The 16,264-nt window shown below is 41.3% G+C and overlaps 1 protein-coding gene across 2 annotated transcripts in view; it reads right to left on the bottom strand.

The window, feature by feature from the left end:
* Positions 1 to 1,198: 1,198 nt before the first annotated feature.
* The window catches only part of CCDC81 (coiled-coil domain containing 81), a 46,668-nt gene continuing 31,602 nt past the window's right edge, over positions 1,199 to 16,264 (bottom strand). For both annotated transcript variants that reach the window (XM_011984912.1, XM_011984911.1), the window contains 7 exons: positions 15,958 to 16,101; positions 14,881 to 14,985; positions 11,690 to 11,862; positions 9,204 to 9,282; positions 8,746 to 8,966; positions 3,985 to 4,110; positions 1,199 to 1,731 (listed from right to left, as the gene is read on the bottom strand). In XM_011984912.1, coding sequence (XP_011840302.1) covers positions 1,590 to 1,731; positions 3,985 to 4,110; positions 8,746 to 8,966; positions 9,204 to 9,282; positions 11,690 to 11,862; positions 14,881 to 14,985; positions 15,958 to 16,101 — 990 coding nt within the window. In that variant the 3' untranslated portion in view covers positions 1,199 to 1,589. The remainder of the gene's footprint in view (positions 1,732 to 3,984; positions 4,111 to 8,745; positions 8,967 to 9,203; positions 9,283 to 11,689; positions 11,863 to 14,880; positions 14,986 to 15,957; positions 16,102 to 16,264) is intronic.

Consider the following 16,264-nt stretch of genomic DNA (forward strand, 5'->3'; position numbering starts at 1 on the left):
AAGCTAGACAACTGGTTAGAACAGAAATTCTCAGAAGGGAGTGTGCCTTGACCCTAAAGACACTCAGAAGAGCCATGGCAAGATGAGGGCGTTTATAACCCTATCTTATCCATATGAACAGGTGCCCCTCATGAATCTGTTTATAGGCTCCCCACAAGGGTCGCATTCCATTCCCAGAGGTGTGAACATCTGCTTTTCTGGAATAGGAATCTTGGTGATGTGAAACCTCTCTGACTGCACATTCGTTCGTAGGCTCTCTGCAGGGGGAAGCACGTCACGCACTGTTGGCTTATTCTGGCAGTCCAACCTGGCATTGTCTTTACACAATCCTACATGCAACTTTGTATTCACAATAATCAGGAGCATTTCATCTTTTATTCCATAGCAATAGTTTCATGGGGTCTCCCTACAGATTGGCCCCCCATAGAATGATTTTTTGAGGAAATGAAAGGCAGAAATGGAGAAAGATTAGAGAAGAGGTTCCAAAAAATTGTGATCATCAGCAGGTATGCTTGTTTTCATAGAAAAAGATAACATTAGCAACAAAATTTGTCCAGTATCAGCTTGAGTGAATATTTTCTCCTTAACTTTTCAGGGCTCAACACATTCCTATTTTGTATTTGTAGTAGGGCAAAATGAAAGTTTAAATGTTCACAAACATCTTCCCACATAAACTTTCCCTCATTTCCCAAGGGAGAGATGTGGCAGGCAGAAAACAAATAGTCTAAGAGACTTCCTTCTTAGCTTTTGTATTTCAGAAATCTAGACTTCACTCTATTTTACCTCAATTAGTCGGACAGGGCAGGGAGAGAAGAAAGTACGCAGATAAATGAAGAAAGTTTTTAGTTGAGAACAGCCATACCTTAACTAAAAGTCAGTTCTCTGACAGGGAGATGAGTCCTCTTAAACAGCAGCTACAGCTCAAGAATGAAGTGAAGTAGTGGGAGACTTACCTCACAGTGCACAGTTATTCCAAGGGCATGGAAATAGCTGGACAAGGGAATGATATCTTGGGAGGCCCCACTAAAGTCCCAGGTATGTCATCAATGAGAAAACTCAGGGAGCATTTTTCTGGCCTCCTAGGTAAATAGTCAGACCCATCTCTGTGATGTTCACACATATACCCCTCTGGAAAAGTCTAGGGTTGGGGGAGGGGAGAGGGGTAAAATGTACCATTATGAATTGTCGTGCACAGTCGGGCACTTAGAAAATATTTATTATTGCCACTATTCATTACAGACGAAAAAAGTTTTGTACACAAAGTCACGGAACAGCAGCAGGGCTGGGTCAGCAGTACCCCAGCAGCCATAATGAATCTGGGTCCCCTTCCCAGCCCCTGTGCAGCAGGTTCTAGCCCTCAGGACCATTTAGACACCTTCACTGCCATCAGAGATGAGTATAGGAAATAAGTGGGGGTGGGAGAAAGGCAGGAGTGAATTCAATAAGGGCTTAACAAGCAATCTAATGAAAGCACCAAACCTAAACAATGATTTTTTTCTCTGAGGTAAAAATATGCAGTTTCACAATCACCCCCAAACATGTAAAAGATAAAAACTTTCCCCAGGAAACACAGATCCAAACTTTGAGTTTTACACAAGCAACCGGGAGCCTGGCAGGAACTTGTTCAGGGGCCACAGGTTGCTCTCGCCCACATTGGAGGTGCGCCTCTGGCACTGCTTGCAGCGCCGATACTTCTCACACTGGTCTAGGAGAAACAGCTTGTCTGAAGCCCTGAGGAGAGGAGAGCAAATGCAGATTAGCAGGCTTCTGGAGCCTCTAGAGGCCCAACTTGGAAACTGGTATGGCAGGAGGTACACAAAAGAAAAGTAACACCTTGTGTTCCCTGCTTGCCATGTGGCAGTTCACCCCCTCCTGACATCCCCTGCTTCCAAACCTCTGCTGGCTTGTCATTCTTCACTTAATAAAAAGCCCCAACTTGTGCCTTCACAGCAGTCTGACTCTACCCCTCCCAGCCTCAGCCACCCAAGCCCACAGAGAACTTGCTGAAGGTCACACAGCCAGCCGACAGTGGCTCCAAAGCCTCTGTATTGACTGTTTTGCCATGTGGATTATACCTCTACCTGCTGAGCTCCCAGGAGACAGTGTTTGAGAGGAAGATCAACCATTAAGTTGCTGGTTATCAGCTAACAACAGCAGAGAGTTAAGTAGACTTACAGTGAAATATCCCAGGAGGCCAGAAGCCTCTGGAGAATTAAGGGCAGGAGAGGGAGTGGAGACAAAGAGGAAGACGAAAGCAACTAAAAGCAGAGATAAACAGGCAGTAGTAACTGATTTTCCCCTTTGATAGTTTTTCTTCATTATGAAAGACAGTCCCTCATGTGCTCTTCCACCCCATCAAAATTTCTCCATAGGTGGATTTTTCTTTTCTTTTCTTTCTTTCTTTTTTTTTTTTTTTTTTGATACTGGGTCTCCCTCTGTCACCAGGCTGGAATGCAGTGGGTCGATCACAGCTCACTGCAGCCTCGACTTCCTGGGCTCCAGCGATCCACCCACCTCAGCCTCCTGAGTAGCTGGAATGCCAGGTGTGTACTACCACACCAAGCTAATTTTTGTATTTTTGGTAGAGACGGGGTTTCACCATATTTGCTCAGGCTAGTCTCAAACTTCTGAACTCTAGCAGTCCATCCGCCTCAGCCTTCCAAAGTGCTGGGATTACAGGCATGAGTCATGGCATCCAGCCAGAATTCTGTTTAAGAAGGATTGTCAAGGACAGTCTTAAAAGAAAAAAGAATAAACTACCTTGGAAGTGAGCAGGGGAAGACCTACCTGGCTGGAACAGAGTATCATGTGCTAACTGCATGCATATGGACTTTGGTTTTACTTTTGCTTTATTTTCTTTTTATACCAACCAATTCCTTCTTCCTACTGCTGCCTGCTCAAGTATCTGTCCACAGTTGGCCTAGGTCCTCAGACAAGTCTGCTTCACGATATACCTGGAGTAGATTTGTTAGCCTGCCACTCAACATTATTTTCTGGGTCTCCTCAATCCTTTATCACCATGTGGTCAAGCACTCTTCCCAAACACAACTGAAATCTTCCTAGCATTAATCTCACTGACTTTTACCTGCCTTCCCAGATCATTGAGAAAATAGCTTGAAATCCCCAGCTGCCCTTTCCTCTCCTTTTTTCTAAGTCAAATGACTCCACTTCTCCTTTGGATCCTATTTTCCACATCATCACTCATACTTTCATTGTCACAAAATATGGGTTCTACTCATTAGAAAGATAGGTGAGAAATGCTTTACAAGAAAACCTAAAAGGAAAAGGAGAGTTACAGATCAAGATCCATTCTACAGATTTTATCCATGATTAAAAATTAATTGATAATTGGCAATTTAAACTATTATTTTGGTATATTTGGGTTTTAATAATTTGGTTGTATAGACTTGATCTGTTTCATCACATTTTTAACGTGCTATAAAATCATACCTTACATTTGTATTTTAATTTTGTTTTCAAGGTGTAATACAACAGCAGTGATGTGAATAGTTAAGCTGAGGAGAGGTCAGGCATATAATAATTTCAGAAAGATGCTCTTGGTTGGCTCCATAATAGGCATCTTATTTTTCCAATTGCCAATCTTACGACCCCTGGCCCTGCTCTTAAATAACCATTCCCTAAGCCTTGAAAATGTTCAGATTGGAAACTCACTCCCCCTACTTCCAAATAGTTATTTCCAAAGAGAATCTTCACTCTCCACAAAAAGCAAATAAAGCCACCCTAAGCAGAGGGCAAATATTAGAGCAGGGTTAGTAAATACCTAGCATACAACGCAGCATTCTTCAATCCCATGTCTATAACAGACATTTCTAATCAATCATGGCAGTATTTCCCATGGAATACAGACTTGCTTTCTTCACAGAGTTCTCTAGGCAGCCACTACTAATCAAGTGGAGTTCCACTTGAAACCCATTACCGTCCCACAAGAAGCAGGAGAATTTTGGGGTTCCAATCAGGCATTACCGTTCAAAAGCCTTCTCCTCCAGGTCTCGCTGCTTCTTCATCGCAGCACTCCTTTCCCAGTCCTCCTGTAAGCATTGGTTGATTCTATTTACTCGCTCCAGCTCAGCGGTTCTGTCTGCCACATGCCTGGAGAGAAAAGAACAGCCTGACTCCATAATACTTGGTAAGAGCATGCACCAACTTTGGGAGCCCCATTCCTTTTATGTTAAACAGAAAAAACTTCTGGTTTTGTTCACTACTCTGAAATATACTAAAAAGTGTGAACACTGTAAAAGCATACTGAAATTTCTAGCTCTCAAATAATTTATGGGTCAGAGGTCTTTCATCTTCAATCCTGGTTTGATTTAATAGGATTGAAACCTTTTTTCAATTAACAACTTCAGCCTGTAAAACTATTAATTTCCTTTGAGGCTAATGTAACTTATCTGAAGAATCATCCCAAATGGATTTCCTATACTCTGTTTCTTTCCTTTTAGTCCAGCCTCTAAGCTGCCAGTACTCAGCCTACCAGTCACTGCAGACATTTTACAAGGGAGAATAGATAGATATACAAATGAAAGTCTACAAAAAGAGAAAATAAACACAAGTGACTAAGCAACGGAAAAGCAAATAGAGAAAACATTAACATTGTGAAGAAGGCAAGAAAAAAAAAAAAACAGGAATGTTTGGTGAAGGCCATGTCATCGAAGAAGTGACTGCAGTATAATCTCTCTCTTCATAGGGAGATATTCCCAGTGTTGTGTTTCTATCACTGGTCTCCAAACACTCCATCACTACTGTTGTGAATCACCTTAAGCCTGGTTCAGATTATGTGTCTATTTCTTGCCAAACTGAAACGTTTACTGTCAGTTCTCATTGAAATCTAGAAGGAGCTTCACAAAATGTAACTGTTGATGTAGCCTGCTCTGAAGGGCTTTGTGTTACAGGTAGCAGTAGCCACTGGGTGTCAGGATCCTCCAATAAAAATCAGTTAATGTCCTCTCTACTGTCTCACTTTTTCCTGAAACGGCACACCTTTTCATCTAACCAGCATTGATTGAGCAGCTATTGTGTGGTTATTATAAAGACCAAATGATACACAGGAAGTGCCAGTGCCTATCACATAGTTGGAGCTCAATGACTGAAGAGTACCTATTACTTTTTTCATAAGTTATTTTTCTTTTTGTAGATTTTTTTATTGTGGTTTTTAAAAAATGCATAACAAAATTTACTATCTTAACCATTTTCAAGTGTACAGTTACTTAGTGTTAAGTGCATTCATGTTATGCAACCAATCTCCAGAACGCTTCCATATTACAAAACCGAAACTATACCATTAAACAGCTCCCCATTTCTGCCTCCTCTAGCGTTTGGCAACCACCATTCTGCTTTCTGTTTCTGTGATTTTTACTTCTCTGGATAACTCATATAAGTGGAGTCATACAGTATTTTGTCTTTTTGTGACTGGTTTATTTCACTTAACGTAATGACCTTGAGGTTCATCCACAGTGTAGCATGTGTTAGAACTTTCTTCCTTTTTAAGAGTGAATAACAATTCCATTGTACAGTGTGTATATATACACACACTACATTTTGTTTATCCGTTCATCTGTCAATGGACACTTGGAATGCTTCTACTTCTTGGCTGTTATAAAAAGTACTGCTATGAACATGGCTGTACAGATAACTTTTGAGATCAGCTTTCAATTTTTTTGAATACATAGCCAGAGGGGAATTACTGGATGATGTAGTAGTTCTATTTTTAATTTTTTGAGGAACCACCATACTGTTTTCCATAGCAACTGTACCATTTTATGTTCACACCAACAGTACACAAAGGTTTCTACTTCTCACCAACGCTTGTTATTTTTTTTTCATAGTAGCTATCCTGATGGATGTGACATGGTATCTCACTGTGATTTTGGTTTGCACTTTCATAATAATTCATGTTGTTAATCATTTTTCATTTGCTTGTTGGCCATTATTATGTTGTTTTTTAAACGATAGGTTAAAAGCATTTTAAATGCCTAGAAAGTAAGAAAATGAGGCAGAGATTATGTGGGGGACAACTGGCATTCTCACAACACTGCTGAGAAACAAGTTGCTATGCCTTCTTAGCAATTTAACTGTCAGTTTCTGGTAATATTTCAAATGTATCATATATTAGCCAGGAGTGGTGGCGTGTGCCTCTAGTCCCAGCTACTGTGAGACTGGGGCATGAGAATTACCCGAACCTAGGAGGCAGAGGTTTCAGTGAGCCAAGATTGCACCACTGTACTCCAGCCTGGGCGACAGATTGAGCCTCTGTCTCAAAAAAAAAAAAAAAAAAGGAAAATTAAATGTACCATACACTTGACCCAGCAGCCCCACTTTTGGGAATTTATCTGATAGAAACAAGAACCACTATATTAAAAATGTTTAATTCAGAATTGTTGTAATAGCAAAATATCTGGAAACAAAGTGAATGTTCATCAATAATGCAAAAGTTAAATTGTTATACATCTATATTATAGATTATATGCTGCTATTAAAGAAGATGATTCTTATATATATGTACTGATTTGTATATGACATTGTTAGATTAAAGAAAGATTAGTTTGCAGAGTAATAGATAAGATCTCATAGACTATTTCATTTACAAAAGTGGAAGGAAAAATATGTGTGCATATTGCTTAAATAGGAAAAATTGTTTAAATTTTTTTGTAAAAAATAATGAAGGTTAATATGTATCCTATTTTTTAATTATTTTTTTACAAAAAAATTTTTAAACATTTCCTATTTAAGCAATATGCACATATATATTGGCTACTTAGTAGGGGAGATTATTAGCCTTTTTTTTTTTTTTTGAGGCAATCTCTCTCGCCCAGGCTGAAGTGCCGTGGCGCAATCTCAGCTCACTGCAACCTCTGCCTCCCAGGTTCAAGCATTCTTGTGCCTCAGCCACCCGAATAGCTGGGATTACAGGCACGCACCACCACGCCCAGCTAATTTTTGTATTTTTAGTAATGACGGAGTTTCACCATGTTGCCTAGGCTGTTCTCAAACTCCTGGGCTCAAGTGATCTGCCTGCCTTGGTCTCCCAAAGTGGTAGGATTACAGGCGTGAGCCATCGTGCCCAGCTAGCCTTCAGTTGATTTCTTTTAATGAGAATGAATTGTTATTTTTGAAAATAAGAGCAAAAAGAAAAAAAACAAGTATAAATAGCTTAGAGTCCTGTCTGGATCACTCTGACTAAATTATCCCCTTTGAAAGAAAGTGGCCGCCTATTTGTCACAAGAGAATCTAAGATCACATGTTGAGATGAACCAGAGAGGGACCAGGGAAGGGAGTTGGAAAAGATAAGGGAAGTGAGAGAATCTGCAATAACCAGTAAAGAATATGTAAACAGAAAACAAGATCTGACCAATACAGAAATAGGGATTTGTACAGTTTCCGCAAATGCTCTCACATACATAATCTCATCTAATTCTCCCAGTAAGGATAGGAGGGGCAGATGTGATTATTCTTCTTTCTCATATGAGGACAATAAGGCTCAGAGACCTTACATGTGATATGGCCCAAGTCATACAACTTAAAAGTGACAGAGTTTAACCCTCCTGATTCCAAGCTTAGGAAATAACTAGAGAAGCTAACAGAAGCAGAAGAGGCAGTAGCAATAGTCTTAGCAACAAATACAGAGGGTCCCATATCTGGCTATGGAAAGCACACTTTGCTTCCCACTATGGGACAAGTGATGGTGGTTCTGCTGTTATAAAACAGAAGCTAAAGAGGAGCTGAATGCTTACCTAAGGGATTACATTTTTTAAAAAAATTCAGTGGGAAAGACATCTTCCTTTCAGGCATGTTTAGGCTTTACAAATATATCAGATAAAGGACTTGTACACAGAATATATAAAGAACTTTCAAAACTCAACAATGAGAAAAGAGTTTATAAAATAAGCAAAAGATTTGGATTGATGCTTTATACCCTTAACCAAAGAAGATACACGGATGGCAAATAGGCATATGAAATGATGTTCAACATCACTAGTCATTAGAGAAATGCAAATTAAAGCATGAGACACCACTATACACCTATTAGAACAGCTAAAATTAAAAAGACTGATCGGGCTGGGTGCTGTGGCTCACACCTATAATCCCAACACTTTGGGAAGCTGAGGCAGGAGGATTGCTTGAACCCAGAAGTTCAAGACCAGCCTGGGCAACATAGTGAGACCCTGTCTCCCCAAAAAGGTTAAAAATTAGCTGGGCATGGTGGCACTCGCCTGTAGTCCCAGATACTCCAGAGGCTGAGGTGGGAGAACTGCTTGAGTCCAGGATGTTGAGGCTGCAGTGAGCCATGATCATGCCACTGCACTCCAGTCTGGGTGACAGAGCAAAACCCTGTGTCAATCAATAAAATAAAATAAAATAAAGACTGATTACCCCAAGTGCTGGGAATGATGGGGAGGACTGGAATTCTCATACACTATTGGTTGGGAATGTAAAGTAGTACAACCACTTTGGAAAACACTAAAGTGTCAGGAGAGGTTTTTAAAATTTTACTTAGTAACTTTTTCTTCAGATAAGGAATTAGGATAAAACAAGATGAAGCGTGTAATAAGTTTAAAACAATGTCTCACACAAATAACTCCTCAATGTGTTAGCTATTATTCTTACTATTCTTACTTCTCTACTATTGTATGAGAAAGATGAGGGGCAGGGACGGGGTGGAGAAAGAGAGAGAAAGGAGGCGGAATAAGTGAGGAAAGGTGGAGGGAGAAAGATCAGGGGTCTCCTTACTCTCTTTGTGTCCTCTGAAGCATTTGCAAATCCCGCCTCTGGTCCACTAGTTGATGCAGGATGGCTTTCCTCTTGTGGTTAGCAGCTGCCTCCAGCTGGTGTTTCATGTAATTTTGTTCTCGCTTTTGCTTTTCCACCATCAGTTCACCTTCATTCTTACCAAAGATGGGCTCAGAGGAGTCTGGCTCAAAGGGCGGCAGCCGGGAGGGTTTGTTCTTTATCTTAAACAAAGATACACATAATGCAGAGATACACATAATGCACATAAGCATTCTATCAGGGAATAAACTTTATGCACAACCCTGTAATGTGGTAAAATACCAGTGTCTTACGGGAAGGAATGTGGGGCACAAAAACTACCAAATGCACAACACATAAAAATGTAACAACTTATACATATTTTAGGATGTTATTGAAGCATTGCATAATTTTAAAAACAGTAATATTTGTCCCCTTACCTGTGCATCCAAAGCTCTCTTGTAACACTGTGTTTCTTCCATCTTATCTTTTAAAAATTTCGCTCTTTGCACAGCAAGTCTGGCAGTTAAGAACAGGAGAAGATAGACCACAGTTTTGCAGTCTTTAGTAATACGGATTAACATCATCAAAACAGGTTTAATAAATATTAAATAGGAATAAGAGTCTGGTAAATAAAAATGGATGTTTTATTCTGGTAGCTTTCATTTTAAGAAAGAAAAGAGTAACTCAAATCCATAGGCGACCGGGCACAGTGGCTCATGTGTGTAATCCCAGCACTTTGGGAGGCTGCAGTGGGCAGATCACTTGAGGTCAGGAGTCCGAGACCAACCTGGCCAACATGGTGCAACCCTGTCTCTACTAAAAATACAAAAATTAGCCAGGGGTGGTGGTGGGTGCCTGTAATCCCAGCTACTCAGGAGGCTAAGGCAGGAGAATTGCATGAACCTGGGAGGTGGAGGTTGCAGTAAGCCAAAATCACACCACTGCACTCCAGCCTGGGCAACAGAGCGAGACTCCAGCAAAAAAAAAAACCCAAAAAAACAAAACAAAACAAAACAAAAACTCCATAGGCTAGTGAACAGCGTGTTGAACACAGGACAGGACAGGTATAGACAGGTGACTGACCATATTGTCCAAATGGCTTACTACTAAAACAGCAGACACATCACCACCACTCCACCTCTTCCTACACCCACCAGTTATTTTAAAAATCTAGATAAGAAAGCAGGAAGTGACTATTCATTCTATAAACTGATCTATTTTGAAATCTCTTAAGTTACCTATCCTATTAAAAATTATGGTTCTATTATATGTAACTTCTAAAGAACCCATATACGATCTTTCAAGTGAGTATAATGGAACATATACATTTTATAGAAATACATTTTTTCATCACGGAAGCTTGCTTCTTATTTGTTTTAGGAGTTTCTGTTCACACTATAACAGCCTCCATAGTTGTTCTCCCAATCTCAGCAGCAAAAATGTGGGCCCCCTTAGGCATATATAAACTCCATGTCCCTGACCCTATCCCAGGCCTCAGATAGCCCAATCTGGACCAATCAGATGCTCTTTCCTGAAAATGTGGAATTGAGAGTACCACTCTCCAAGTTTGAGCTGGAACACAGACAGTGTTAACTAAGGGACTGTGTATGTAAGCAGAGGGAAAGCCGCTTTACGAGGCTTTTTAGTCACTGGTTCCAGTCCTTCCTATGTTCCCTGTACATTCCTGCCCTCAGGTTCCATGGGACACCCCTACATAATTATAATAAAACCTCAGCTTTGCCATGAGGTCATTTGAACATCTAATAGCTAGGAACAGCTGCTCAAGACGAGTCCCTTTCTTCATCTACTGGTATTGGCGATTGCAAAAACAATACAAGATTATGCTCTGTATTATAGTAATTACAGATTGACTATCACTACTATAATTATAACTATGACAGCTTTTTCATTTTTGTAATAAAAAATTATGGTACTGATACAGAAGGGAAGTGCTGGGAAGGGAAGAGCGTGCTCCCTTTAAATGATATGGAAGTGGGGGAAGGGCATGGTCCCTGGCTAGGACTCCACCCTAGGACATGGTCCCTGGCTAGGGTTCCACCTGTGCCCATGGACCTAGATGAGGACAGGCATTTTTGTTTTCCTGCCTAAATGTTGCATTTCTCAAGACCACCCTGGTCTGCCACACCCCCATCCTGTGCCTCTAAAAACCCCTGAAACCCTAGCAGGCAGGCATACAAGTGGCTAGACGTCAAGAGAAACACATCAGCAGAGGAACACACAAGGGGCTGGACGTTGAGAGGATGTCCAGAGCACACCAACAGGCACTGGCACGCCAGCAGGCCGTCAACCTGCAGAATAACGTGGAGTTTGGCTGAGGTGGTTGGAGGGGAACCCGGGCCGCACAGCAGCCCGACCCCAGGGGAAAACCATCTCCTTTCTGGCTCATCCATCTGTTGAAAGCTACTTCCACTCAGTAAAACCTTGCACTCATTCAAGCCTACGTGTGATCCGATTCTTCTGGTATACCAAGGCAAGAACCCTCGGATACAGAAAGCCCTCTCCTTGCGATAAGGCAGGGGTCTAATTGCCCTAACACAAGCCCCCTACAGACGGCTAAACTAAAAGAGCTCTCTGTAACACATGCCCGCTGGGGCTTCAGGAGCTGTAAACATTCACCTCTAGATGCCGCTGTGTGGCCAGAGCCCCACAGCCTGCCCGTCTGTATGCTCTCCTAGAGGTTTGAGCAGCAGGGCACTGAAGAAGCAAGCCACACCCCCATTGCGTGCCCTGCGAGGGGGACAAGAGAACTTTTCCCATTTCAGTACTGGCTGCTAACTGGGTTAGTCTGCTCAGTTGGTTACAGCGTGCTAGTGAAACTACCAATGCTGATTCAATCCTACATGGAAAGTAACCACATGAAAATTCCAAATCCATCTTTCAGAGCATGTGTAGCTGGACTTACTCCTCTGTGAGTTGCACTTGTTCCAGGCGATCCATCAACTCTCTGTATTGTCTTTGCTTTATTTCGTTTTCCTGTCTGTTATCCATTTGTTTCAGGAGACTCCGGGAATATTCCTCTTGCTTAAGAGCATTAAACGCAGGACTGAGTGGCCGTTTGTCAAATAGGAAGGATTTCTAGAATGAAAGAGAAGCAATTCATTTATGCTAGAATACCAAAAAACAAAGTTAATAATTCAGAAGACTAAAGTCAAACAGAAAATATTTCTTAATTTATAATATTTTCCCAGCCCTCAACACACTGACCAGCTAGTGTTGAGGTAACCCACAGAATCATATGAGTGTGTTCAAGGATAAAGCTGAGCTGAGCTGACTATGTTACCAAAACACCAGGGGTTTGGTCTAGGTCCTCACCGCACAGGAAGCCAATCACTGAGACAATGATTATTGCCCAGGAAGAAGGCTTTAATTGGGTGCTGTAGCCAAGGAGATGAGAGATCAGTCTCAAATCCATCTCCTTGACCAACTAAAAGTAGGGGTTTATATAGCAGGGAAGAATTGAAACTATGTATGGGAAAACCAGAATTCGGGAGGGATAAGGAAGCAATCATGGTCAGTGGAGGGGCCTGGCTCATTGTCTGAATGCAATAATCTGATGAGTTTCAATTCTTTGATACTTTTTGGAAGACCTAGTGGTTTTTTCCTGAGGAAGAAACTCAGATAAAACAAATGTTAAGTTTCAAGCTTTAAGACCAAAAGGGTCAATTTCTATGTTTATTTAAAATAGAAACAAAAATAAACAAACAAAAAAACCTGTCTGTGGGACAATTGGGTCAATTTCAACTGGAATCCCATTGCTGAGACAGGGGAAAAAGGACTCCATGGAGTAGGTTGTGAGTTAGCATTTACAACATCCAGATGGAAGGAAGAAGGAATTCTGAGTGCGTGCAAAATCATGCAAGGACAGAGAGGAGCTGGAAAGAGGGCAAACTGAATACCTACTGTGGGCCTGGCCATTCCAGACCCTGGTGATCCAACAGTGAGCAACAACAGAGATCCTCACACTCATCAAGCCTGCATGCTGGTGCAGGAGATAGACAAGGAACAAGAAACGGTACATCGGGTCATTTAAGATAGTGCTAAGTGCTAGGAAGCCCTTATGATAGCAAGTGGCTGGGTGGGAAAAGAGCTAAACTGGTTGGTTATTAAGGGAAGGCTTTTCCATGGAGAAGATGAATCACCCTCACTGTAAATATCAGGGAGACCTGTGTTCCATACAGAAGGAACATTAAGTGCAAAGACACTAGATGGAAACAAGCTACGCATGTTCAGTGAGCAGGAAAAAAGTCTCTGTGGCTGAGGCATAGTGACCAAGGGAAAGGAGAAGGCATAGTGACGAAGAGGAAGGCAGGAGTCAAAGTGTGTAGAATTTGACAGTTGAAGGTGAGGAGTCTAAATTTCATTTTAACTCAGTGGGAGGCCAGTGGAGGTTTTCAATGGGAGAATAGTATGTTTTGGTTAACAATATTATAGTATCACTTTGGGTGCTGTGTGGACAATAAATTATAGGAGAGCAAGAATGCAAGCAGTGAATCTAAGGGAAGTATTGCAGAAGTTGAGCATAACAGTGTGGCTTAGCAGCACTTTCCGTGTGGCAACATTAAAGACAAAGGCATTTGGACAGATATTGGATACATTTTGGAGGTAAAGGCAACTGGACTTGCAAATGATCGGATGTCAGGAACAGAGAAAGGAATACTGAGATCGTGACTAGATAACACGTTTGTGCAAAATGGCTGGTGTGTGATACCACTTACATGAGAAGACAGGAACAAGTTAAGGAGGGAATCAAAAGTTCTGTTTGGGTCTTTTTAAATTTAAGATGTGTATAGATATATCAAAGAAGAGATACACAGCAGTGATAAATATAATCTGGAGCTTATATGTAAGAAGAGAGAACGATCATGCCTAAATTTCAGAAGCCCCATGCTCTCTCTCTCCTTCCTTCCCTGCTTCCCTGCCTGGAATGCTCTTCCTCCCTTGGTTTCTCTACCTAACTCTTGTATACCAGAAAGTCTTCCCAAATCTCTGGTCTAAGTTAATGAATCTCTTCTTTTGCTCATATAGTGCCCTTTTTCAGAGATTTATCATCGCATTGGTTATACCACACAGTTGTCTCTTTAAGTGTCTGTCTCTCCCACTAGAGACCTCTTCAGAAGAGGGAACCTTGAATTCCTAGACACCAGCACAGTGGCCGGCATGGAGGAATTCAATAAATGTTTGATGATGAATAAATGAATTATATTTTATTAGATTTACGTCCAGAGTGTCGACTGCCTAGATGGTGGTATATAAAGAGAAAGATTCAGGCAGAAATAAAGATAGGCACGTGATGATTGAAAACATTAAATCAAGCAGTGAAGCAGTTGGCTCACCACCATCTGAATCTGGGTTTCCCAAACATTAATGCAAATACAAATCACCTGGGGATCTTATTCCACCATAGATGCCCATTCAGGGAGTCTGGGGTGGGGCCCTAGATTCAGCATTTCCAGCAAGCTGCCAGGCGATGCTGATAGTGCTGGTTCTCTTGGGTCCTTGGGCTGGACTTTAGTAGTATATTGCTCCCTCCTCTCCACCCATCCCACATCCTGGTTGAGAATTACCATAATTAACAAGAACTGCAGTGACTAGTGGGAACAGTACAGTGAATGTGAGTGGTGTGGCTATAGACACCGGACAAGGCCTGCCCTAGAAGAAAGCTTCAAACTGCACCACCCACTTTTCAACTCCGCTGCTTAAAAAAAATGGCACAACTGGCCGGGCGTAGTGGTTCACACTTGCAATCCCAGCACTTTGGGAAGCCAAGACAGGCAAATCATGAGACCAGGAGTTCAAGACCAGCCTGGCCAACATGGTGAAACCCTGTCTCTACTAAAAATACAAAAGTTAGCAGGGCATGGTGGCAGGCACCTATAATCCCAGCTACTCGGGAGGCTGAGGCAGGAGAATGGCTTGAACCTGGGAGGCAGAGGTTGCAGTGAGCCGTGACCGCACCATTGCACTCCAGCCTGGGTGATGGAGCAAGACTCCGTCTCAAAAAAAAAAAAAAAGGCACAACCTGTAACACAGGGAGTGGATCCAAAGACTCACAATGGGCCAGGTGTTAGCAATAGAAATTTTAAAAAGACTTACATAAAATTCTGGTTTCTCATTCTTGTGGCTTCTTATAGCTTCAGCAACTCCAAGATTATAGGCAGCATTTTTCTGATTCTGTTCTCTAGTAGCCAGACTTTTCAGCTATTGTATATAAAAAAGTTTTAAATTAAATTTTTAATTACATATTGAAGTGGAGCCTTGAAAAATTTTAATTCTATTACATTAAAATAATCCAGCCATGGTAGAAACCTGCCTTTTGGAGGCAATGGTACTTTCTGATATCTCTATAGATTTATAAAAGTAGATTGGGAAAGGTATTTTATTTCCTATTCTTGGCCTTTAGGTACCACTAGAGGGATCTAAGGAATGGAAGAACTCATCACAAATGCAGGAAAGGGCAGTCAGTAGGGTCAATTATTAGACACCACATAAATCTGGATACAGCAAGTGTAAAAGTGCCTTTCTGTCTTAGCTTGAAATAAGACATGAATATGAAGGGTAAAAGCCTTCACCAGAGTTGTATTTTATCAGAAATAAAGAAACATAAATCCAATAATTTCACCTTTAAAATTCAGACCTTAGGTTAAAGAAAATCAGTGATATGTGCAAACATTCGACTACATGGATATTCATCTGATTGTTGTTTATTATTAGTGAAAACGTCAACACAAGTTTCAGTCTAACAGTAAATACATGATTAGATATGTCACAGTACAGACATATGATGGAACATTTTTAAATTACATTATAGGCTGGGCTCAGTGGGTCATGCCTGTAATCCCAGCACTTTGGGAGGCAGAGGCAGGAGGAATGCTTGAACCCAGGAGTTGGAGACCACCCTGGGCAACATGGTGAAACTCCATCTCTACAAAAAATACATAAATTAGCCAGGTGTAGTGACATGTGCCTGTAGTCCCAGCTAATCTGGAGGCTGAGGTAGAAGGATCACCTGAGCCCAAGTAGGTCGAGGCTGCAGTGAGCGGAGGTTGTGCCACTGCATTTCAACCTGGGTGACAGAGTGAGACCCTGTGCCAATAAAAAATAATAATAAATTACATTATATAATCATGTTCTACTGCCCCATATTAAAGACTGATCGAGGTGTCGGACTACCTGGTGTCTGAAGAGAGCCTCCTGATCTTTCAACATCTGATACTGCTGTATGAGTCTCTCATCTTCTATCTCTCTCCTCCTTTCCTCACTGTAGTACAACGGGGAATTTCGTTGTGCTCGTTGCAAACATACATAGCACATTTCCTACAATCCCAAATTTCAGGACAAATAAATTTTTACATTTTACCTTTTTGCTTTCACATTCCCTTCACAAGCTCTCCAAAGGCTAGGTATATCAAGAAACCTGTTATTAATGGATATATTAGTGACAGCAAAATGAGATTTGCAGAGTGGACCCCAGAAATAC

The sequence above is a fragment of the Mandrillus leucophaeus genome, unplaced genomic scaffold (assembly GCF_000951045.1).
Source record: "Mandrillus leucophaeus isolate KB7577 unplaced genomic scaffold, Mleu.le_1.0 Scaffold276, whole genome shotgun sequence".
Lineage (NCBI taxonomy): Eukaryota > Metazoa > Chordata > Mammalia > Primates > Cercopithecidae > Mandrillus > Mandrillus leucophaeus.